General features: G+C 45.9%; 2 protein-coding genes across 3 annotated transcripts in view; both read right to left on the bottom strand.

The window, feature by feature from the left end:
* The window catches only part of ABL1 (ABL proto-oncogene 1, non-receptor tyrosine kinase), a 77,832-nt gene extending 61,670 nt beyond the window's left edge, over nucleotides 1-16,162 (bottom strand). For both annotated transcript variants that reach the window (XM_064393280.1, XM_064393281.1), the window contains exon 1: nucleotides 15,059-16,162. In XM_064393280.1, coding sequence (XP_064249350.1) covers nucleotides 15,059-15,194 — 136 coding nt within the window. In that variant the 5' untranslated portion in view covers nucleotides 15,195-16,162. The remainder of the gene's footprint in view (nucleotides 1-15,058) is intronic.
* A 4,954-nt stretch (nucleotides 16,163-21,116) lies between these two features.
* Nucleotides 21,117-25,267, bottom strand: EXOSC2 (exosome component 2). The gene is made up of 9 exons (XM_064393666.1): nucleotides 25,104-25,267; nucleotides 24,924-25,025; nucleotides 24,796-24,841; nucleotides 24,450-24,539; nucleotides 24,273-24,338; nucleotides 24,081-24,149; nucleotides 23,046-23,222; nucleotides 22,740-22,868; nucleotides 21,117-21,913 (listed from the first exon to the last, which is right to left on the bottom strand). Exons 1-9 carry the CDS (start codon nucleotides 25,226-25,228, stop codon nucleotides 21,833-21,835), a joined length of 885 nt encoding a protein of 294 aa, XP_064249736.1. The 5' UTR covers nucleotides 25,229-25,267; the 3' UTR covers nucleotides 21,117-21,832.
* Between the last annotated feature and the right edge of the window lie 780 nt (nucleotides 25,268-26,047).

Here is a 26,047-nt window from a genome sequence, read left to right as displayed (position 1 = left end):
ATGCCAACTCTCAGCTGAGCGTGAATCTCCTTTAAAACAATAGTTAAGAACCAAAGGAGGAGGGGTAATTTCCTCACTGGTCTGAGGTCTGTGTTTGCCCCACAGCCCATCCTGGCAGGGATCAGCCATCACAGGCATCCGAGGACTGTGGTGTGGCTGCTACCAGATGAGATGAGCTGTTAGTTATGGCCCAGCTCCTACAGGACAGATGTCCTCCCTGCAGTCCATAAGCACAGCCATCAGCCTTGCTGACAGCACCAGCAGCTGGGGAAGTGGGCAGGACACACTAAAATGCCTTTTCTCTCCTAAAACGCCCAGAACCCTTCCCACTGTCACTGCCTTCAGGGACTCTTCTGCCAGGGGTTTCAACCTGACAGCTTCTGAAGTGTTACGTTCATGTAAATAAGTAGTTTTTCTAAGAACGAATTAGTTGAGCATATTCTATGAAGTTATTTCATTTGTTTTTGCTCCTGTTCATTTATTCCAATCTGCTGCACCTTCCCTTGGAGAGGTTATTAAACGTTCTGCTAATGGGTGCCAGCACTCGTTTAATTCTTCCTAATGAATGTATGAGTGAGTAGCGGAAGCTATTATGTAGGGCTTAATAAAGGGCGGGAAGGAATTTCCTAAAATTTATTGCCACAGGCTGCTGCTTGAAGATAAAATAAATGGTAATTGCTTGGAACAGGAAAGAGGAGGATGATAAAATGTCCCCAGACATGAGGTAAAAAAAAATACCAAATGCTCCGAACCAAAATCTCAAAGCCCAAAGGATCAAGAAGGCAAGATGGCCTCCTCCAGCTTCAGCTTTTTGATAATCCCTAAGACTTCTCCTTTGAATATGAATGCTGAAGCATGAACTTGATCTCAGCTGGAATGGTTATTTTATGACACAGAAAAGACATATATATAAAAAAAGTCATTAATTCTGACTGCATCTTATGAAAATAGTATTTGTAGGAAAGAGACAATGTAGAGGAAATGGAAGGACAATGTTTCTGGACTATTGAGTCCAGCAATACAATCTTCCCTAAAATACAGGCTTTGCAGAATAAAGGAGACACACATCACATTTTGCTACTATTATGTTCTTGCTTTCCCATTGCTGTGTTGGTCAGGGTTCATGGAAGAAGAGAAATTGCTAAGACGTGAACCTGTGCATTGTTTCTTCAATTTCTGCGACTGTTTGTTAAAAGAGATAAAAATCTGCAGGCTGGATGTGAAGAAGTGTCTGAACTGGAAGTCCCAAGTGTCTGTCCTGCTCCAAAGTGCTGCAATCACACTGCCAACCTCCCAGCAAGCTCCAGGTCAGGCCTCAACAACTGGCAAGAACAAAGTGGAAATCTAAGTCCCATCCCCTGTAATTGCAATGTAGGAGTAAAACACAGGTTTTCAAAACAAAGCTTCTTGTTATAACTCACAACAGCCTCCTGTCCACATAATCCTTCAGGCTTCGCTCAGATCCAGTCACACAGATGAGTTTGGCTAAAAGCTTTGATCCATGTCATCAAGAAAGCTAAAAGCAAGGTTCCCAAGAACAAGTCTGATTTTCTGGTTCCACTGAGCTGTTGGAGGTGGTATTTTGCACCTTAGAGACTGCAAAAGTGTCCTCTACCATCAGGCTGCTCAGGAGTTACACCAGCTTGCATGTTTAATTACAGAAGCAGTGATCAATAGCTATGGGGTCACAGGCTGTGGTGGGAGAGGAGAGCAGGGATGTCAGAGATGTCTGGATGTCACCTTATCCAAACGCCACCGGCCTTCCAAGTCCAGCTGTCCCAAAAAGGACACTGCCAATCTCTAAAGATAATCTTCCCAAATTGCAGCAAGAAGGAACAAGTATAGAAAGATGCCAAAATATCAATTTGAGCGGGCAAAGCAGCCATCACCCTTTACTTAAAGTGGCAGAAAGAAAGAAATATTATTTTCAATAGCAAGCTAATATATCCAAGAACTTAAAAGCTGACCTGAGAAGAAAAACAAGATTAGGTTTGCTCTTTTTTGCCGCTTTGGGCAGACAAAGCTCCTCTCTGAAAACCACTATTTTTCATGCCAGCTTTGACCATCTTAAAACCAGGAAAAAAGAGGATAAAACCCAATTTTTCTTTCTTAAATCCTTGGCAGGTTACCTGCAGGAGCAGGCCAACAGCTTTTCCAGCAGGCAGTAAGAAATTATTACTTCCTTTCTAAACAAGGATTTCAGTTGCTCCAGCTCAACAGCAGGATTTCCATAGTCTTACACAATACAAAGCAATCACTCAACCTGCAAGAGCATCCAATTTGAAAATGGACAGTTGTTTCTCCAAGAGAAAAAGCAACAATTTGATAGAGACAAAGAAAGCCAACAACAACCAACCCCAAAATAATCAAAACAAATAAAAATAAACAGCTTTAGCACACTGAAAGACAAAAGGTGCGCAGATACAAGATGAGGGTGAAATATCAGGGACATACAACATAGATATTCAAAGGATGAAATTTGGGTGGCTATAGGATAGGCATCTACTAGAGGTGTTATCCAGGCATAGTTTAAGCTTCACCCACTCCAATGAATAAATCAAAGCCAAATAAACATGCACAGCATTCCACATTGGCATCAATACCTGGACAAAAGGCAGAACTTCCAATTTAAACCAGCAAACACAAATTATTCCATCTCTGACGACCTTCGAGCACTTCCACACTTTCAACCCTCTTCCCTCCTGTGAAGAAATCTTATTACTGATTTATATGGGTTATAGAGCAAGAAGTTGCAGCTTTATGATGACAAAGAACATAAAGGATCTGGTTTTGACTTAGGAACAATCCAAGCAGGTACTTGTTAACTATCTGTGATGCTGTTCCCTGCTACAAGGAATAACACAGGATTTTTCAGCACTGGTGCATCCCTGGAATCACCTACATAAACCTCAATTACCCAGCCTGAAAATATACATTTTACTTATCCAAGGACAAGCCCAGCACAGAGGAGAAATGACTGGAGAAAATCTCAATTATTCTTTGCAACATAACACTGATGTCAGGTGCAAAGAAAAAGCTGCTTTTTTTTCCTGTATTATCTGGTCTGCTTTTGGTAGCACCTCGCTAGTGTGTGCAAGGGCCAGGTGTGGGAGGAAGAGTGGAGGTGGCACAAGGAAAAGCAGGATCCAAAGTCCCTGGTGTGGTTTATCTGGTGTCACAGTAACAGGAGCTCTGTCACCCAGGCTGGCTCACAGCCCCCGCAGCAGCACAGAGCCCTGGAGGAGCCATGAACATTGCCATGGCTCTCCTCCCCATCCCTGCTAGCTGCTTTTACTTGTGCATCTCATGAAACACCCCCAGGCCATCCCCTGGCAAGGCCAGCTCCTCAAGCCAAAGCTTCATAAAACGTCCCAGGTATGATGCCAGGCTAAAAGTAATTCCCTCACCTCAGCCACAAACCTTGGATGCTCAGATTGACATGTCAGCCCCTGAAATCAAGAGTGAGTGAGGGTGATTTGTACTCCAGAGGAGTCAGAACAGCACAAGGAGGTGAATTCCAACATCCCTGGCTGCTGTGGGGCTTTGTTTGGGCAGGAGCTGCATGCACACTGCTCAGCCCCACCACAACATGGAGTCAAGGTGTAGGTGCACTGACAGAACAAAAGGTCTCTCACAGACCTCTTTCTGCATCCCTTTTTTGCCCAGAGCATTGCACTCAGATTGGTTTTTTAAATACCTTTTTTGATGAGGAGAGAGGCACAAGGGGAAGCATCCAACACACTCTAATCCAATTTGTTGTACTCTAAAAGAAATCCATTTGTTCAGCTTTGCATTCAGCATCCTTATGATAATAATTTTTAATAGCACTGCTTATTTGGATCCATTTTAAATAAATCAGAATTTGATTATATGTCAGGAGTGCACCCTGCAATTACCTTTTGAGTGTGAGCCCTCTCAGATAAGACCTTACTCTGCAGGGCTGCCCTGGATTCATCCCTTAAGGACACCTCCCCATGGCTGACCATGGATTCAAACAGAACACACTGCAGCAAGATAAAGAGAACTCCAATCCAAGTGTGATTGTGCAAGTAAAGAGGTCTCGGAGTAGAAGACAGCACCTTTACTTGCACAGGGTTAGTTTTACTCCTAAAAATTTTAGAAGTTACTACATTTTTAAAATTCAGCTGCTAGCAATTCCAATTTGAGAATCATAAAAAAGTACTGTATTAATAATTGAGATGTAAAATGCCTGTCTGATTCACTCCAGCCCTCAGTCCCCCTCCCCGAAGGGCTTGTTTGCCTTAGGGGAGCATTTCACAAGCAGCACATCAACTTTCTGAAACACAACTTCAGCAGATGAAAGCCTCATAACCACAGAAGAGCCACCTTCCTCCTAGATCTGCAATTTTAAAAACTGTGACATCCACGGAGCAATTTAAAGGTAGAACAGCCAAGACATTTCAGCCCAGCCAAGAGGTGGCTGATGGTGATCTCCCCATTTCAGCCACAGCATCCACCCTTTATCTGCGGGCAGACAAAGCTCTGCCACCGCTGCTGTGACTCAGGGCACTGGGGTGACGAGGCACCCCCAGCACTGGGTGATTCAAGGCTGCCCATGGCCTGAGATGTGTCTCATTCCAGGGGCTCCACATCATCCTGCTGAAGCCCACCACTTCCTAATTTGGGAATTAGGAATAATCTATGCTGCAGATGACAGAGATGTCTGAGCTGCACAGCAATGGCTCTGTCTGTGGCTTTCACCTCGATGTTTTTAATGCCTCTTTACTTAGGCAGGACTAAATGATGTGGGCATGGCTAACACAATGCAATACTCACTTTTTTTGGGGGGAAAACCAGCCCAAGTTAACAAATCAGAGCAAAAACACCTCACTGGATTTGTGCTACTTATTCCTATGAGCGGAATGCAAATATTTCAAGTTAACATTTCACGGTTCTTTGAATCCTTACCTGATAATGAATGCAGCACTGATCTATTTTCATTTAATGTTTTTCAAATCCTGTGTTTTTAGCCACGATTACAAAGCCATGCTGCTGCTCAGTGAAGTTCACAATTCCTCTCAGGAGAGGTCGGCTTATCAACATTGCAGCAGGTCTTCAATGAAATGTCATGCACTGCCTTTGCTTTGCAGAGGCAAAACTGCAGTCACCAAGATGATTATATTAGCATTTCAAGCTAGCATTTGCCTCCAAAAATCCAACCTTTATTATTCTAATTCCTCCTTTTGCTTGGCACAAAATATTACCTACTTCAGAGGTAGCTCAGGTCATGTTGCTAACCAGACACAGCCTTCAGGATTTGGCCCTCTCCAGACTAACTGCTGCAGCAAATCCAGAATTAACTCCCAGATTATGTCTCCAAGTTGTATTTCACAAGCACAACAACCCACACCACATCTGGTAGTGTACCTGTGGCCATGAAAAGCCTTTTTATCCCACTTTTCAGCAAGAGCGAGGTAAAAACCACCAGCAGTTCTCACAGTGAGGTCTAAATTAGACTGAAGTTTCCCCAACACTTTTTTTCCCAATGACATGGGATTTGAAAGGTTGAGCAACACTTACACTGTCTTATGTGATCAACTCATAACAGTAATTACTACTTAATACCTGAAACATGATAGCACCTTGACATGCACCCTCAGCGTGGGAGGCACTATTTAGACATAACAGACAATCTGCAGAGCCCAGGGAAATTACAGCTTCTACATGAACATCAACAGTATCAAATGATGGGAAGAGCTTTGTCTTCCCTCCAGTTCATTTCCTGTAAAGGACATCTATTTTCTATTAAATAGCTGCACGTTGAGAAAAAAAAATGTATACAGCAAACACATTTAGTGCAATCCATCAATAAGTCTTGTAAGAACTAATGGTTTGATTGCAGAGACTTTTAAATGCAGCTTCTTATTCATCCAGCTAAATATATTAAAGAAGAAATAACAGCTTGGCATTTATTCAAAACTTTTCATTTGAGCTTTCCTAAGTTATTTGCAAACATGAGGTGTAGCCAGACAACAATAGCTCTAATAGCAGTTCCAGTTATTCAGGCTAAAATGGGATGTAGTTTTTAAATTAACATTGTGTGCTGTCAGACTTATATCGGGAATGAAAAGAACATAGAGCCAATAAAATAATAAAAAGAAAACCCAATTCACAAATACATATTTATAGCTTAAACTATTTTGCTAGATGCACTAAATCTTCTTCATTATTACAGAATTCTCACCCAAAAGAGATTTGAGTAAAATAGAGTATTACTAGATTACAGCTTGCTTTTGTAAGCATTGTTATGACTTCATGACAATTTAACTCCACCATTAGCTCCGTGAGAGCAATTCTGACATTCAGACAACACCAACTGTGTAAATAAGTGTCACAGGCTGAATTTGTTTCCAGATATTCCCTTGCCATAAAAAGCTCATGTTCACAAATGTTGAACTCAATGCTACAAGAGGATTTACCAAATCAATTTCTATACTAAGAGGAATCTAATATTTAATATTAATATTAGGAAAGGATTTATATTTTTTAAATGTCAGTGCAGCATAACAAAAGATGTAGGGGAACTAGACCAATTACAGAAGACATCAATAAGTGAAAAGGAATGTAGAACTGAAAACTATTTTTTTTTTTTTTTTTAAACAAAGAACGGGCTGAAATGGAGTTAGAGGAGATGAGGGAGCAAGATTTTCCCATTAACAGTGAAAGCAAACATCACCTACCATGCTTTTTTCATCAGCAAGCAAGTGCACAAAGATTACAGCTTCTAGTAGTATCTAAAAAGACCTGACAGCCACTATTTCTGAAATTCACAGTTGTCACTTCTGACCCTGGTTCTCCATTAAACTTTTGTTCATTTCCAAGACGATTCTCACTGCAGGGATTGTTTTAATCAGAGCAAGTTAGTGAAGAGTCACAGAAGACATCTGGTGGCCAGTGCCCCAAATGACAATTTAATTTGCTTTACACCTTTGTAATAAAGCTTAAATTTTAATGAAGTAAATAATTTTAAGCACTTCTAATTAATTAAATGATGTCATTCACAAAAAACCCAAGTGAAAACAGTTGTGTTTACTGCATAACAGCCCTGTGATAACCCTCTGAGGCCAGGCCAGGAACTCGGAGCTTGGGAACCAGGTATGTTAAATGAGGCTGAACATAACAAGCAGCCTTTGAATTTGGGCAGCTTGAACACGAATGACAGAGCAAACATTTCCTGAAAGCCCAAAGAATTTCCTATTTAAAGTTTCCATGTCCTTATCCCACCACCATTCACATATTCAGCCTGTGGAAAAACAGCCTTGTTTATTCTGGGAACACACAGACACAAAAAAAGCCATGAATTAGCCATCAGTTCCCCAGGTGTGGAGCACAGGAGATCAGCTCACTGGGGTCACTACAGGACCTGACAGAGCCCATGTGGGTGTGTTTTGGATTCTGCATGTGCACAGCAAGTGAAATTTCCTCCTCTGCAGCGTCAGGAACATGCCCAGGTCACTCTGTGCTTCCAGCAGAGATGGACATTGGACAGGGAACAAACAGCAGGGCAGACAACGGGGGAATCGTGTCCTCCAGCAAGCCTTGCCATCCAAAACCCAGGCATTCAACAGGCAGCAGAGTATGTAATTCAATATAGTCTTCATCACACATTATTCCCAGTTTCTGAGGCCATCACTCCCTCTTTGATGCAAATGTGGAGTGCAAACCACAGCAGAGGAAGGTCCAGCCTTTTACTATTTCATGAGCTCTAAGGAGAGACTGGAGCAAATAACATTTGCTACTGCTCAGACAGCACTTCAAAGGAGGAATCTACAGAGGCAGACTGGACACAGCTCAGGCCCTGGGAAGACGTGGCAGGAATAAGGTAGGAAGTGAAGTCAGCCAAAATGATAAATGCACCAGAATGCCTTAGAAAAGCAGCACTAATGGATAAGCAGCTTCTCAAGGCAGGCAACATGTAGCAATATTGATTCTTTAATACACACAATGAAACCAAAGTCTTAATGATTAATAATCTGTTGTGAAACTCTATTCATTAGGTAAAAACAGTGCTCAGAAATGACACAACATAAATCAGGCAGTCTCCTCACTCATGAAAGAATGATGAGCTTGCTCGCATCCATGTAAATTAGCAGCAATCACTCTGCATAAAAGCAAGCTCCTGCTTTTCACAACCCAGCTGGTAACAGCCAGGAAAAAATGCTGGAGAAAAAGAAAATATACATAAAAAAATCCCTAAATCTAATTTCAACACTAATTTCAGAAAGTACTTAAGCAAAAATTAAAGCAAGCTGGTATTCGGGACACACAAGGAAATGTGTAGAAAGGGACTCCTCCCAGAGCACAACACACCATTTTAGTAGAATTATATCAAATTTTGCCACAAGTATGATGAAACTTCCAGCAATCTCACAAAAAATTATGCTTAATATCTAAGTGCAACACTGGCATTAGACACAGAAGTTTAAAGACCAGAGTTAGGAACTAACTAAGAACTAATTTAGTTAAGAACTAAGGAAAGACATTGCCTTAGGCAGCTTTACTCACTAAAATTGAATGTTCATTACCTTTTTGCCCAAGAATCTTCCTTAAACCAATTAAATGGACACTCTGGCAAGCAGATTAATAACTTCTACAGATTGTTTAGATTGATCTTCAATCAACATCGAGCAGAGTAAGAGCTGACTGATAAGAGAGTCACAGAAGCAAAGAAGCAAGAATCCCTCTCCTGGTGAAGCTGTTCTGGATGTTCCTACAGCAAAGGACTTCTGGGATTCACAACAGACCTTTTATAAGGAGAATAACTCGTTCTCACAGGAATGGCACAGCCTGGCTGAACTGACAGAACGCTGCTGGGTGCAGACACTGCAGAGAGAAGGCAGCCCCTTCCCCCTGCCAAAGAAAAAGGAAAGCAAAATCTGTATTTTTCTATCTGCAAAAATACTCCGGGTCACTAGTGTTTCAAGCACTTCCTTCAATCTTTGTAAATGGAAATCAGAGTGTTTTATACAGCTGAAAGAGATGGCACCTGTAACACCCAGTGTCCACCCACACAGTACCACAGCCACCCAGGTTTTGAACTTTACAGGGTGGATCAAGCACACTGAGGGAGCTACAGGAACATCCTGGAGATGCTGAAACACTCCAAACAGCCCAAAACCCACGGCAGGTGCTCTGAACCTTTACTGAACACAACACTGGTGTCAGCTGGGTGTTAAGAGCTGCACTAACTCCTGCAGCTCTGCATCCCCACTGCTAAGAGCACTCCTCACTTGGCACCTGCCAAGGCTCTGCTTACAGTCCCATCCACACCAGGGCTGTCAAAACACTCTCCCAGCCATTTCTTGTCTGCTTTATCACAGTTCCTACAAGCACAGCTGGAAACACACCCCTGTTGTTCCAAGGCACAACCCAACAGCATCACCACCCTAGTGACAGTGACCCAAGACTTTCCAAGGCCATTTTCACCTTTCTGCACCCTCGTGATTTGCCACAGAGCCTGACACTGAGAACACCAGGGATGAAACTCAGGACTCTCAACTCTCAGCAACAGGACTGTGTCAACTCCTCACTTTCAAGCTTAAGACTGAAACTTTCCAATGTAAAATACTGCGAGTTTGATGGTACATGTTGAAGTGTGCTGAAAGAGATGATCGCCTACAAGGGAAGATTTCTGTGCTAATACCCTGTAGCCTTCTCTTGCCTCCCTGTCCTGATTTCCTACCACAGCCTCCCTATTAAAATTTGGAAATAAGAATGCAGAACTAGCATAATCTGTTAATGAAAGTCTGGCATATGAGCAACCACTACCTATTTGTCATGAAGGAGATCAACTGCTTAAACATGGCAAGTTATCAAAGATTAGTCAGTGCACAGAACTGCTTTTGCCCAGGAAAGGGATTAGCCTTTCCCCATCCTCATCATCATCCACCTCAGCCTGTGGAAAAGCAGTTTAAAAAGTCTTAGGTCTCCTTCCATACATATTCCATCCATAGATCAAGTTTTGTGGAAGAGCTTCTTAGCATAACCTAGTAGTATTTGATAATTGGAGCAAGAAAAAATACAGCAAGTGGTTTTTATGATGAAAAGGGATACAGTCAGAGGCAGTAAACAAATCTGCATTCAGCATGCAGCAGATGTCAGCATTAACCAGGCTAATACTGAGGCACAGTGAAGTTGGATTCATAAGCAATGATCCCAAAAGCTGGAGATAAGTCTCTCCTAATAGAGATGGAAATTGAAATTTGGAAGCTGCCAAATCTCCAGCCTGACAACAAAGAAAGTTTTGTCAGTTCAGAATGAAAACCTGAAATACTGAAGGCAGACTCGAAAAAATGGCTTCCAATTAGGCCAGTGCTAATGATCCAATTTCAGGTGAATGGTCTAAAGTGGAGTCAGGAGTAGTAAAGCAGTTTCTTTGAAGTCTCAGGTTTTGCAGTTGGTGAAGCAGAGACAGAGTATAAAAATTCCCTGAGGTACAATGGAAAGAGATAAATGCAGGGGTTTAAGTACATGGGTTTGAAGAAACAGTTCTAGTATGGAAGGAGTCTCATTTAAATCATTTCCATGTATGGGCAATTGACTATCTAATAAATGTATATTGCATATAAGGAAGACATATTGAGCTTCCCTGTAGGATAAAGGATAATGAGTACAAAAATCAGACCTTGAAGATCATTTTGTTCCAAAACCCTGCCATGGGCAGGGACACCTTCCACTACCCCAGGTTGCTCCAAGCCCTGTCCAACCTGGCCTTGGGACACTTCCAGGGATCCAGGGGCAGCCACAGCTTCTTTGGGAACCTGTGCCACCCTCACAGGGAAGGATTTATTCTGTCTATCTCACCTACCCTCAGTCTGAAGCCATTCCCTGTGTCCTGTCACTCCAGACCCTTGTCCAAAGTCCCTCTCCAGCTCTCTTGGAGCCAGTTTAGGCACTGGGAGAGCTCTGAGCTCTCCCTGGAGCCTCCTCTGAGCTGAACACCCCCAGCTCTCCCAGCAGTCTCCAGAGCCCTTGGAGCTCTCCATGGCCTTCTCTGGACTCCTTCCAACAGCTCCATGTCCTTCCCATGCTGGAGACAGCACTGCAGGTGGGGTCTCACACAGTGGAGTAGAGGGGGGAGAATCATCCCCCTGCCCTGCTGCCCACACTGTGGGATGAGCCCAGGATATGCTTAGAACTGATTATAATGTAATTTATTCATGTTCACAATTGAAGTACTTGAAACATGAAACTTAACAGCATAAAACAAGATGGATTATTAAACATATAGACCCTTGAAACTTATTTTTAATCGATAAGGTAGGAAATGGTACTTTTAATTGTTGGGATTTTTCCTCACAGTGAACTGTATAGGGCACATCTCCAACTGGCAGCTGTGGCAAGCTGGTGCTATAGATCCATTTTGCACAATTGCTCCCTAATTAAAGCAGTAAAACTTTCAGCACCCTTGTAAGAAAAAGAATTCAGATCTAATATGACAGAGACTGTAGTTGGCTGACTTCAGCTATATTCAGTATTAAATGTTTAAGAAAAATGGATCCAGTTCTGCAGTTTATCTCTCTTTACAGTGAGGTAAACAGCTCATTTAAGCTTCCCTATCACTCACTTGCTGCAAGAGAAACCAAGACCACATTTTATCACTATGAAAGACTATGAAAAGACCATTTTTGTTTGAGTGCTTTATCAATCTCTTCCTCATCTCAGCATCACGTATGCAATGATTAGAGTTCATTTTTTGAGCCTTCAAGTGCTGCTTTTGCTTGGAGATACTGTTCTACCAACATGCTTCAGGGGATCTGCTCATCATTCAGCACAGCAACACCTCCACAAGTCAGTCAGGGAAGGTGTGGTGCTTGCCAGAGACTCCAGTCAGCTCCTGCCACCTCTGGGATCACAGCTGAGCCCTCTAAGAACACACCTTCCCTTTCAGGAAGTTTGAGTTTTGGTGAAATTAACGTTCTGGAAAGGCTCAAGATACACTAGTGTGCAAATTTCAAGGTGCACTGACAGAGTTTTGCCCCTTAACTGTCTACTGGCCACACTGTTTTCTCAGCTGGATATCCCCAAAAAGCAGTGACCATAGACTCAACTCTCACCAAGAAAAGCAGAGATAAAGAAACAAACTTTGCCTTTATAATTCCTCTCAAGTTCAAGCTTGCAAGCAAATTTGTGAGCTGGAGTAATCTGCATCAGGGTGAAATTTGTAAAATCCCAGCAAGGGCTACTCTGCTGCCCAGGGTAACGACACGAGCATGAACTCCAGCTTGTAAAACACCCTCCGTGGGGAAAGTAACAGCACAAAGAGAGAAATCTATGGGCAAGTTTTGCGCTTCTTTTTTCCCCTTAAGGCACTCCTCAATTGTCAGCTCATGACAAAATTTAGAGCCTTTCTGCATTATTCTCACAGAACATTTGAGCAGCAGCAGGGCTGATTTCTGGCCAGTTGCCTCCCTGGCTTTTCAGAAGCCTCTCGATGTGTTGCTCTGGGTGCTACGGAGAGCGCGACGACCGAAAAACTGAATTACTTTGCTGAAAGTTATTTTGCCTTACACTGTTAGTATCTGATAATATTCACTAACCCTTTCAGCCAAAATCTGGTACCACTGAAGCAATCCAGATCTTCCACAAAGTGCCTGCTGAATGAGCCTCAGCAGAACTTTGCAGGTGATGGTCCCACCAAACCAGGATCGTGAATACTTCTATAAAAACAACACTAAAAGGAAAGTCCAGCCACCAAAAGTTCCACCTCTTTTGTTTGTTTTATCATGGGCTTTAATATACAAGAACTTCAGACAAGTACATTTAAGAATTCACCTGTCTCTAGGGGGTTAAGTGGCCCACCATGGAATTTCTCCTTAAGCATTTCTTAGTTATGAAAAGCCAGAAACACAATTTTCCTGGGACAAACCAGTTCCCACAGTGCAACAGAGAAACCAGATACAGTGTTTGGTATTTAGAAGAAACTGTGTAATGACATACTGAAAGGGAAACATGCAAATATTTAAGCCCTGAAAAAACACCAATCTTATTTTTATGAACTACAGCCCATGGCACAATAACTGAATAGGACTGAAGGCATTAAATACCAATCTGTTCATTAATTATAAAGTATGTCAGTCTATGTATTTCAAAGGCAAATTACTGAAAGGATAAGGAAGAACTTTCTAAAACAAACTTTCCTCCCTCTTAATTTGTCCGGATTTTTAATGTGGCGTTTTTCAGGACAGGAGCAGCCCAAACACAGAAGAAAATGAACAACAGTGGTACTGCCTTCTACTGCCAGGACCTGGAAGCACCTTTTCATCCATTCAAAGGAAGAAACTTTTCCTCATGTGTATAAGCGAGGCTGATCTTTTGCAGTTCTCTTAACAGATGTCCTAGCCCTGATGTCCTCTTTCAAGTTTATTCTTTTCTGAATCAAGACACCAAGGTCTCTCGTGGACATATGGCACACGGACATTAGAGATTCCATTTTTGCTCGTGAATGTGCTGGGTTCTGCTGACCTCAGGTCACACTGGCAAGAAGTTACCATCTGCCTATTGCTGTTAGATGATCAAAAAAGAATGTTTCTGGCTTTTCTGCCACAGCAAAACACCAAAGGGACTAAGAATATTGTATTGCTTGCAGCAAGTGCTCTGGCTGTATCTCACCTGACCTTGAAACTCTGTCCAAAGTAGTAAAAGCAGGAACCAAACTGGGGGTGGAGGAGTGGGTATATCACAGGACTGGAAGCAAGGAAAAATCCAGCAGCAGGTTTAACATCAGAGGGCCAAGTTAGCCCTGATATTCTCCAACCTTCCCTTAATTAAATCAAGTTTCTTCAGTGCACAAGCATTGTATGGGAAAATAAAACACTGAAGTAACTCAAAACAGTATTTCAGCAGGGCAGTACAAACGTGGGATCTCTGTGTTTGCTGAACACTGCAGAGAATTCCTTGGACCCTTCCAGAAATACAGAATGAAAAAAAGCTGGAAAGCACAGCCCTTAAAAAATAAGAACAAATCAAAACTTTTCCTCTGACTAGATTGTGTTCTCAGACACAGCAAATATTTCAAATTTTAGTTCTATGAAGATTACAGATGCAGTTTTGTTTTATGCACAGATAAACTTCCTCTACAGGATGAAACTGTTGCAGAAGCTTTGTCAAAATCACTTTCTCCAGCCAAAGACAGCAGCCAGCAGCACGTCATCTCAAAGAACATTAGAATTTTTAAAGTGTTGTGCAAAAGCAAGGATTGCTCCAAAGTTTAAGCAAAACCAATGCATTTCTACACCTCACTTCTGTAGAGATGCCTTCAGTTTACAGTTTCTTTGGTTTGGGGTGGGGGGGGTTGTTTGGTTGTTTTTTGTTGTTTAAGGAAGAATTTGATGCAGTCACCAAATCTACCTCTGAGTCCTACTGAGTTTTTCATTTGGCTTCTTTCCTGAGATTCTGAACTCCCCCCACACTTTGCAGAAGGCCAGCAAGTGGCAGGGTTGCTCTGCCCCAAACTTCTGGCCTCTAGCACTTCAATCCATCACAGCACAGGATGAGGGTTTAACCAGCTATGAGCAACCACTGAGCAAAGGTGTTCCAAATGCACCAGGAAACTTTTCACAACAGCAGTAAGTTCACAAACTTCCCAAAACAAGGGGTTGTTTTTTTTTCCATTCCAAGTAGTAAAGTCCCTTTGGTAAAGATAATTAAAGAACACCTGTTACTGATCACAGCATCACCACTGGCTGAGGCTGGTCTGTGTGATGACACAGACAACTCAAAAAGTATCAAACACTTTCCCAGACTGCAAACCACAAAATAACCAAGCCAGAAATGAGAAACTTGTACACTGTTAAAAAGTTACTTCTTTGCATTTCACCTTTAGCTGTACAATAACCTCTCCCCAGGTTTCAAGCAATCTGACCCAAGTATTTTCTTAATAAACAAATCACAGAAGATTTGCATTAAGCAGCAAGGGAAAGAAAACAAGACTTCCATAAAGTAGTTATCTGTATCTGCTCCATGGTCTTGAATAAATCCATATTGTACCTAGCTCAGCAAACCAAAACTAAACCAAATACCAATAGAAACTTCTCACCATGTTCCACGAAGACGTTGCAGTGTGGGCCCGCATGCCTCGATGACTCCTTCTTCCCTGCTCCTTTGATGAAGTGCAGGGCAGGCAGACTTGGCCTCCTTTGGTCCCCAAGAACTTTTCCAGGCTGCTGCCCCATAAAGTAACTATGGGCAGCCTTTCCCAGGACAAAAAGTTTTTGAAGAAGTCTGTGATCCCTGATCTTCCAGGCTGGGAAGGAGTTTTGAGGGAGAAGGTATTTGGGTGGGTGCACTGGCTGCACTCACAGGGGGATAAAGTCACTTGAGGTGAAGAATTAAGACAAATTCCTCCAATGCTCCTGAAGACGGCAAGAAGGCTCCTTAGGTGACTTTATGCAAAAAAAAAAAAAAAAAAGAAAACGAACAAACAAAACAAACGAGTAAAAGTTCCAACCGCTCAGCAATGACCACGCATTACCAAAGTTTCAGGTTGCCATATGTAGTGTGTCTTCCACCGGGTAAAGGAGAATTAGTTCATCTCCCAAGCAAGAAACCACACATGGGCTCACCCAGGGCAGGAAACAGCCATTCCCACCACAACTACTGTCAAGGTTTCTTTTTTTTTTTCCTCCTTTTCTTTTGCATAGCATTGAGTTAGCAAAGGCCAAAGAGCCACGGAGATTCGGCTTCAAGCACCGCTGAAGCCCGGCAGGCTCAGGTGCGCCGGAACCATGGCAGCTCTCCAGGCGAAGCAGCAGCTCCGGGCACGCTCCTGGGCTGCAGGGACGGGACGGGGGCTCCTCGGTCACCGGGCTTCGGCTCCTTCCACCGCCGCTACCTCGGGGCCGGGGGGCCCGGCGGGGCCATGGCGGCGTCGGAGCAGCGCTGGGGCGGCCGGGCCGGCGCCCCGTGCCCGCTGCCTCAGGCGGAGCCGGGCGCGGGGCTGCGAGGCCGGGGAGCTCCGGGAGGCCGGTTCCTGCCCAGCAGCCGGGCCGGGGCAGGCGGGGGGGACCGCGCCGGCCGCATCGCCGGGCGGTGGAGGCGGCGGCGGGGCCCGGCGGCGGCGGGGCCGGGCGGGCGCAGCGGGGCGAGGGGCCGCGGGTACCCCGGGGCTGCGGGACTGGCGGGGGAGGCGGCGAGGGAGATCCCGGAACCCCCGGGCCGGCGGGCGGGCGGTCACATCCCCTTCCGGCCCCTCCTCCTCCGCCGCCCCCGCCTCCCGCCCGATCCCGGCCCCGCTGCCGGCTCCGGGGACCGGCCGGGCGGGGAAGGACAGCGGGCGGTCCCGGGAGAAGCCTCTGGGAAAGTGGCCGGGATCCTCCCTTTATGCGGCCCTGGTGCTGTGGCCCGGAAGGGAAGAGATGGGCAGGGAGCGGCTGGAGAGGCTCCTGTGGGAGCACACAGGGGATTTGGGGCTGGAGCAGCTCTCCGGTGAGGAGACACTGCGGGAGCTGGGCCGGGTCAGTCTGGAGAAGGGATCTCAGCAATCCATGTCAGTGTCTCCCCGGTGCCGGACTGAGGAGCAATGGCCATAAACTAAAACATAGAAAGTTTCCTCTCAACAGGGGGAAGAGCTTCTTTAGGTGGAGGGTGGCAGAGCTGTGGAACAGGTGCCCAGGGAGGGTGTGGAGTTTCCCTCCCTGGAAACATTCCAAACCCACCTGGGCACATTCCTGTGTCACCTGCTCCAGGTGACCCTGCCCTGGCAGGGGCGTTGGACAGGATGATCTCCAGAGATCCCCTCCGACCCCAACTAATCTATGATTCTGTGGGGGAAAAAAACTTTGAAAAGGCCCAAAAAGCTCGTGTGAAATCCCTTACCTCTTTAGAAGGGCCACCCCAGTTGTTTTCCCACAGATCTGACTCTGCAGGGGTCTCAGAGCCTCTGGACCCTGGATGCTTGCAGAGATGGACAGGGAAGAAGAGATCCTTATGGGATCAGCTGTGCACAGCCAGGACTCTGTCACCCTGCTTGCACAAAGGACTTCCTTATGAATGCTCTCAGCATACACAGAACTCAACACCAAAACCAGCCATAGAAACCAGTGACAATTGAAAAAATATTTTATTGACCTATTTTTGTGCACCATTTGGTACAAAGATGGAGTTAAACCCCCAAATTCTTCAGCAGGCACTGAGAGTTCCCTGGGCTAGAGAGCAGACGATAGTGCTGAAGATATTTAGTTTTTCATACATTCTCCAGTTCACCTTGGGGACAGAAGAGGGTCAAGGCAGCAGCTTGAGGTCAGGGTGTTTTGGTCAAAGGTCTGTGGTTGCTCCCACTCGACAACAGGAGAACACACAATTGCAATTCTGTGCTGTAGCCTCCTGCTCAGGGCAACCATCTGGACACAGAGCTGCTTGTTTATACTGACTCCTCCCTTGTGACAAATCCAAACACACTCCATGTCTCCTGTGCCGTATTCAAGGTCTCTGGCAGACCTGTATTTTTCATCTTCTAACAATAGCATCCAAAATGTAGCACTTCATACAGCCCTGCAGGATCCTCCATCTCTGCTGTGCCAGGCTGCTCCTACATCACTAATTCTTAGTCAGGAGACTGAGCTCAAACCATTTCTATTGGATTTCTCCGTCAATGGCTCAGTTTGCCCGTACTGAGACTGGTTGTGCTGCGTACACACCCACACAGGAGAGAGAAATTCTCATGCTGAGACAAATCCAGGGTCACGTCTGTTGAACTCTGCGGAATTTCTCCAGGTTTATCTCAGTAATGGAGATCAGCTTCTCACAGAGGTGACATAACCCTCACTTGGCTCCCACGGATTGGAGGAAAGGGAGGAAACGAAGCTGTCAGCACAGGCCAAGCAGCCCAAGAGAAATTTGTTACAAAACCAACCATTTCACTGAAAAAGTTACTCTCTTCTGGGTCTGACTGCAGCATCCTGGATAATCTCTCCTACCATGGCAGGGCTGAAGCAGAGTAAACTCCAGAAGACAACCATGGGTCCACAATAGTCAGAAAAACCTTCACCAAATTAAGCAAAAGTAATTTCAAACATGCAATAGAATCACAGAACTGTTTGGGTTGGAAGGGACCCTAAAGACCATTATGTTCCATCCCTCTACTACAGGCAGGGACATCTTCCCTAGACCAGGTTACTCCAAGCCTCATCCAACCTGTCCTTGGACAATTCCAGGGCTGTGCTGTGGGCAGTACAGGCTGTAAATATGCTCTTCCTGGCTTGCCTGAGATCTGTGCAGATGAATGCACTTACTTTTTATTTAACAGACCAGGTGAGTTTATCATTCAGGCTGACAGGCAGTTATTCCTTCTGATGCTGTGCAATCACAAGCAGCAAAGTGGGGCAGGTCCTTTGCCAGCAGTTCCCAGCCTCTTTCCACTCAGCAGTTTCTCCAAAAGCATTTCCTGTTTCCCAGAGCACTGCTGCAGTTAATGTGGGACAATACACAGGCAGATGAGTCAGCTGGTCACTCCCCAATGTCATGGTGAGGTACCTGCCTTCTTCCCCTTCCTGAAGGGTAGTACATTTTCTGCCCCAACCCTGCTGCCAGTTTTTGTGAACATGACTCTCATGTTAAACTTGAAAGCTGCCCAGTAGATTCAGAAATTGTTAGAGAAGACAGAGACAGAAAAGTTGTGTGAATACAGAATAAGTTAAAAAAAAAAAGCTTTACTGTGTTTTTTTTTTTAATCAAGTCTGTGTACATAATACCATTTATTTTTCCTAAGAGATATTTCATCACTTTTTCTGTTTACCTCCCATTAAGTGTGGGTTCTCACCCAACAGCTGCAGTGACATTTTCTCCATAACAATATCTTAAAAACTCAACCTCTTCACCAAATAATAAAACTTAGCATGTTAATTAACAGTCCTCAGGAACCTGAGAGAACCATTTCAAGATGTCTCTAATCTCAGTGGGATTTCAGTCTCAGGTCTGTGCAAAGCTTTTTATTTGTACCACTCTCAGCTGAACAGCAAAACTGCACGGATGGAAGGGAAGTAATGCAATAAGCAGCAGTAATTGGATTAATAACCCATTAGCACAAATTTAAAATCTCAGTGGTTATTCCTAGGAGTAAAGGAATTCTTCCTATTAGCACATGAACACTGGCACCAAGAAACAAGAAAATCTTTTTGCAGATGAGTGATCTTATTCCTACAGACAACACTCACCAGCAAGGGAACTAGTTACCAGCCCCACTTCTGAGCACAACTGCACCATGTATTGACCCTGGAGGAGACAGCACAGGAGGTGCTGCAGCTGCTTTACAAACAGTGTCAGACACTGGGGAACAAAGAAATCAGGTTGGTCTGAGCTGTTTTAATGCCTGCCTGGGCCATTTAGGTCCCTACAGAAAAATGAACACTTACTAGGTTTTCCCCACCCTGCTTTCAACTATTTTTTTCCTTAAACCAGAGAAGCCATAGTTTCTTCCCTTTCACCCTTCCTGCTTAGAAATTGCCCAGCAAAATCCCACAGACTATTTTAAGAATTTAAGGGGCCACTGCTGTTGCTGGCTTGTTGTTACCTGCTGGTTTGCAGAGCTGTGCTGGATGGGAACTGTCAGCAATGACCTTGCTGAAACCTTGAATTTAGGTCTTGGCACAGCACTGGCTAATGTGGAAAGATCAGTAATTACCCCTCATGGTCACTAGGGAAAATACTGAGACCATTGGTTCCCTGCCATCAGGGAAGATCCACAACCAAACCTCACCAGCTGTTGTTCTTGGGTTTAAAAACAAAAGTGCCAGGTATTCAAGAGGAAGGGAACTGGATGAGTCACATGCCTCCCTCATTTAACTCATCATTCATGCCAAAATATCACGAATCCTGCAGCAAGCAGGAGGAATAAGAAAGCTCAGAGCTGAAGCAGTCCAGATCTTGAGCTGTTTTTTAGCAGAAATCCCTGAATCTCCTCCTGTGGTAATAAGATAAACAGCTGCTAAACTACAGCATTGGGTAAGGGGGGGGGAAAAGTACTTTTCTAAGTGAAAGATGCAGACTGCCAAAGCTTTTTTAGCCTTTTTGAACCAGTCTTGTCCATGGTGGTGTGTGTTATATGGCTACAGCAGCCTCATGGAGACCTGAAAGTGCCACCATCAAGCCTTGGTTTTCAAATTTCCCCAATCATCTTGAGGATGTGATTGTTGCAACACCTAATAGGAAATCCTCTTAAAACTCAAAAATAACAATTCCCAGGTCTTGCGTGGAGCATTCCAGTGATAGCCCAACAAGTTCAGTACTGTTTTCAGAGGCAGCACGGGCAGTTGTGCAGCAGCAGAAGGGATTAGCCATGTCCTTGCTTGTCCTTAGCCCCATTGTGCTTTAGGATTTGGGCAGCAGCGCTGTGGCAGCCGCCCAGGCCCTGCTGTTTGGCAGGGCAGCGAGGCGGAGCTGCTGGCCAAGGCAAGTGCCACAAACGCGATCCAAAGGTGCCATCTAGTGCCTGCTCGGGACCACAGGGAAAGCAGCCCAGCTGCAGGGACAGCAGCGAAGGGAATTTCTAGCTCCCAGGAAAACGCCGAGGAAAGAATTTTCCCGTTTGCCTGAGGCAAGAGTGCGAATTTGGAACGTGCAATTGGATTGAGGGACAATTGGGACAGATGTTTTATTATCTTTTTTTAAGAATTACAGTGCTGTGGTGCAAGGATATATTAGTAATACAAATAGACAGAATACATATATAATAAACCAGCTCTAATATAGCAGCTGGAGCTGAGAGGATTCTCCAGGGAAAGCATCACAATCTTCACAGAGAATGTGACAGACTGCCTGCCAACACTTCTATGTGTTCTATGTGTCCACCTCTAGCCACCAGCCTGAAGATCTTCACCAGTGTCATACTGGGCTCCCAGTCACCTCTGCTTGACTCACCTCTCCAAGGGATCCTGCAGGGAGACAGTGCTTGGAAAACCACTGTGAACACCAGGCAATCCTTACAGAGGAACCCTGTAAGGGCTGAAGAGGAAGGTCAAGTCCTGCTGGGATGAAGTGCAACAATTAAGAGATAAGACAGTGTAACCATTCCAAGTGTCCTAGTACAAGGAAACTTGAGTAAACCACAGCTCCCAAGCTAGACTAAAAATAAGGCAATGCACACACTGCTGAAGGACTGGTTTGTTTCAAAAAATTTATTGAAATGTAAAATACTTAATACAAAACCATATTGGTGCCTCCTCAGAAGAGGAGCTCACAACTCAGGCATAAAAAAAAAAAAGACCAGCAGGATACACACAAACCAGGGCACTGCTTGTCCAGAGCTCCTGGCTCATATGGACAGAGACAGCCACATCCCATCTCACACCCCTGAGACATTTGAGTCATGAACAGCCAGACTCAAACTGTGGTTAGCAAGGCTGTGGATACTCCTGTTTTCTAAACACATGTGCCTGGGTTTACATTCTTAAAAATGAGGGCTTTCAGACAGGGGACAGACTGGCAGATTTGTATCACAAGTAAATCAAAATCCAAATAATCTTCTGGGGAGAGAGAAACGTCAGAAAACAAATCCCTTCCTCTCTGTCATTCTGCACAAAGTTCTGGGGCACTAGACACAGCAACAGGTGTTAGGAGATATGTCCCAGTTGCACCTGATCTTTATAAAGGTCAGATATCAATTTTTCAGACTGTTGCACTAAAAGGCTATTGTACTTAAGTACTACTTTGTACTAAAAGGACACAGGAGATATCCTAGGAGTGAGGAATTTTGGTAGTTTCTGAAGTGTGGAATGAATGTTGGGAACTAGAACACTGAAAATAACCCATATAATACTGAGAATCAAAGCTGCCATGCTGGGATTTCAAATGACTGCTTCTGGCCATGTGCCCTATCCTATCCCTCTGAATCCAGCAACCTCTGTCGAGCTTCCAGAACGATCTCCTCTGTCACCTCTGGTTTGAGAATGTCCTTGATCTGCAGTGGAAAGAAGAGCAATATGAGCACCAGGAATCAACAACTACTTCTGCACCCTGTGGGGAGACAAAGGTCCCTGACACACAGCAGCAACCAGCAAAGGAGTTTAAAGGGTTGTGGTGAAAAAAGACCTGTGGCAGAGGGTCCAAGGCATAACCAACTTTGCCAGTTTGGAATTCTTACAGAGACCAGAGGAAATCAAAGGAGAGGCTACTAACCCTCCTCATCTTCCCTGAAGGACACACACTTGTACTTGGGAAGGGCAGAGATGACTTAAGCACAGTTATACTTTAAAAGAACACTTCATTGGGAATGAAAGCAGAATTCAAATCTCATTTACTTATGGGAAGAGAATTGCCTGTGATAGTGCTGGCAGGAATCACAGTGAAAAGCTGTACAGCAAGAGGTCAAATGGAGGCAGTCTTCCAGAGTGGAGGATGTGGATGCAGACATGAGCCTGCTCTCTGTACAATACATGACATTTGCTTTTTCACTGCTTCATAAAATACACTGTACCCTCACACAATGCCAAATTTAATACTGTCTTCACAGGAATTAAAGGGTCCATAATGCCAGCGATGGATACACAGCATCTATCAAAAAAGGGACTGATCTCTTTAGGAATAGTTAGACTTTGTCAGAGGCAGAACCTTTCAAACTATCCCTGGAATTGTGCAAGTCAACTTCTGTTGTGCAAAAGAGGAGAGTTCATACTGTCACTTACTACAGGATGCTTTGGTAAATTCAAAGGAAACTTCAGCAGCAACTGATGCAGCCTTTCTGTTCCCTCCCCTCAGTGTGGAATAAACACTACTGGTTCCTGTACCTGATGAGGAAGGGATGCTTCATAGCAATACAGGATGCTGGTGTCAAAGAGCATAATCTTGTGAGCAACCAGAGCCATGATGCAGTTTCGGAGCCGTGAGATCACCTCCCGGTCAGACAAGGGAACTGGCTGGGGAAGGACAGAGGAAAAGGGATGAGTGCACAGGGAAATAAATAATGCAAGGAAAAAAGCCTTGCTGTGAACCTAACACGGGATCCTGAAAGTCTCAGGTTACTCACATGCCTCTGACTATGTCAGACTAAAAACCATCACTGGCAGAAGAAGGCTCTCGCTCCCTGGACTCACCTCCAAGTTGGCAGTGTAGCCTCCAGCCTCGTCATCCTTCTGCTCTGGAGTTGGGTAGATCCAGATGAAGCCATTGTTGCCGAGGATCACGGATGCACCACATGGCAGGTCATGGAAATGAGTCTTCTGGCGTTTCACAAGGGAGGGAGAGACCTGAACCAGCACACCCTGGGCAAGCTGGAGGGCAGACCACAAGGCTCAACGTGAGAGACATCATGAGCCACCACACACAACACCAAGTCACTGACACACACTCACTCCATTCCTGGCCTAGGAACAACTCTGTTTTAACACCTTTTCCTGTGAAACAGTGAATATAAAACCTGCCTGCCTCTGGGAGCGCTGGGAGGATTAGCTAATGCCTGTGCAGCCCTTTGAAGATGAAGAATACTTTAAGTGCTTAGCACAAATGTTAATAATATCTTGATCGTAACTACACATCAAGCATCCCTGCAGAAAAATGAGGAGTCAGAGGCCCAATTTAGCAGAACACTTTCCCTCATAATCCAATCACTGTCCTTCACCCTTTGTGCAATAAGCACACTTCCCTTTCATCTTTTAAGTGCTAATACCCTTGGTCTGGTAATCCCAAACTGCAGCCTATGCTCCAATGGCCCCTTGGCTTATTTCAATGCACAAAACCAGAGATAAATGCCAACTGTGTAAAGCCTAAAATAGAGCCCTGGGGAGAAGAACAAGTTACAGGGGCAACAGCCAGCAGAAGAGGAGTGAGGAGCTCTCTCCCCAGGATTTAATTCCCAAGTGGCTAGTGGGGGAAACAGAACTAGCAGGCTGAAACTGCAGACAGGGAGAGCAGTGGATCAAAGGGCAACTCAAGGACACCTCCTTTGCTTTGGGGAAACCCTGCTTGGTGGTCCCATGGAAGAGCTAAGAGTCTTCCTGTCCTGCAGGAATGAGTAATAACAACATCCTGCTCTACTCCATAGCTCTTTTCTTAAAAAACCCTCCAAAAGGCCTTATACGAATCAGCTGGTGCAGAACTATCCCAGGGTCAAGGGCTTTGGAATAACTCACCTTCCCATACTTCAGGCTCCGGGTGTGCAGCGATACAGCCCCATCAGAAAATATGGACTGGACCTCTGCCTGTTGGTGCCACTTAAGGAAACAGGGTCCCTAAGGCTGCCCAGTGCCACCCCAGCACAGCCCTCACCCCCAGCCAGGCCAGCCAAGCTCTCCCTTCTGTCAGTGGGCGCAGCAGAAGGATACACTGATGAGATCCCCTTCCTGCAGGTAGTCCCTCATTGCAAGCTCATCTTCTGCTGATTTCCTTCTCTGAAACATCACCAGAAAAGTTACATGTAGCCCAGAATGAGAAAACATCCATCGGTAGCTCTTTGTGGAGGACCTTAGGGTGCCATGCAAAACACAACCAGCTACACTCACCAGCTCCCCACCAGGTAAATTTATAGACGACAGCAACAGGACTGAATCCAGCCTGGAATTTGTTTCCACTTTCCATCGCTTCTGCTGAACCTAAGGGGAAAAAAAAACCCACCCAAACTTATGGCTACACACTGAAAAACTGAATGGGAGCCGCAGCTCACCAAGCTGCAGGAGGGGACAGCTCTGCTGGCTTCTTCCAGCCCCATCCCAGTTAAAACCCACACGCTCCAGTACCCTGCACGGGGACACTGATGTGTTTTAGGATCCCGGGAAGCGCTTAGAGCGGGACTGAGCCACGACCACCCTCCTCCTGCTGCTCGGCACCGCGGCACACACGGGGCCTTACCTCGGTAATCCTGCCCACCACGATGTCGCCGATCTCGCCGTTGTACCTGCACGGAGAGCGGCGGTCACACACCTCACCTCACCTCACCGAGCCCGGCCGGGCCCGCCGCCGGCCGCGCCCGCGCTCACCTGGCCTTCAGCGCCCTCACGCACACCAGCTTGTTCACCCTCTCCACCACGCCGGCCACCGACGCGATCAGCTTGTCGTCCTCCACATAAGTACCGTGGCCCCTGCGGAGAGACAGCGGCTACCTAAGGACAGCCCGAAGCCGCGCCACCCCGCCGCCTCCCCTCCGCCGCTGTCCGCACCTCATGTATCCCGTGTCCGTGGTGATCGTGTCCCCCGGTGCCACCAGGTGCTTCTCGCCGCCCCGGAGAGCGCTGGAATCCAGAGGAGCCCGGGCAGCCGGCAGCCTCATGGTGACCGCCGCCATCTTGGCCCCACCGCACGCGCCTTCCGCCCACCATGTTGGCTGCTGGCGAGAGCGCGCCTGAGGGCGCGGGCGCCGCCATCTTGAGTGAGGGCGGCAGGGGCGGTGACTGGGCAGCCATGTTTGCTCCTGGCAGCGAAGGGACTCTGGGGCTTCGCTCCGGCGGAGCCCAAGGGGGACCGCGGCCATTTTTAGTGCGGGCAGCCCTCAGCAGCGACCCGCTCCCACAGAAGCCGCCCGGCAAAGCGGGGGGAAACCTGGGGACCCTCCCCCGTGGCTCACCGGACCCCACAGCCCGGGCCGGGCTGCGGTGTTGCGGGTCGAGGCGGGGAGCAGCACCCGCAGTTCGGGCGCCCCTCACACAAGGTGTCTCTCCCTGAGGGCAGTCCCTCATGGCCTCCCCAGCTGGCCGGTGCTCACGCTCGGCTCAAACATCCCCGCGGGACTCGGGGCTGAGCCTTTCCCTCAGCCGAGCTCTGCCAGCACGAACTGATACGTCCGTGGAAAAGTTTTATCCATTCAAGCACCGGTTCGGCTTTAATGGATGCAGAGGGAATGCCACGGGAAAAGCAGCCCGCGATGACCGTCAGCAAATATGTCCCTTCCTTCCAGCAGGGCCTGTGTCCCATCACAGCCGAAATATGGGCACTAAATCACGGGATGGATCAAAGGATGTCAGTAGCTGTGGGTTCAAAAGGGATTGAACAAGTTCACAGGAATAGGGACTGGCAGGGTGGAATCAGTAGATACCACCCACTCCGGAGTGAGCCAGCCTTTACCCCAGCTTCCAGACCTGAAAAAGGGCTTCTTTAGCCAAAAACT

The sequence above is a fragment of the Passer domesticus genome, chromosome 18, assembly GCF_036417665.1.
Source record: "Passer domesticus isolate bPasDom1 chromosome 18, bPasDom1.hap1, whole genome shotgun sequence".
Classification (NCBI taxonomy): domain Eukaryota; kingdom Metazoa; phylum Chordata; class Aves; order Passeriformes; family Passeridae; genus Passer; species Passer domesticus.
The sequence above is the reverse complement of the archived record's forward strand: the minus strand, read 5'-3'. Positions and strand labels throughout refer to the sequence as shown.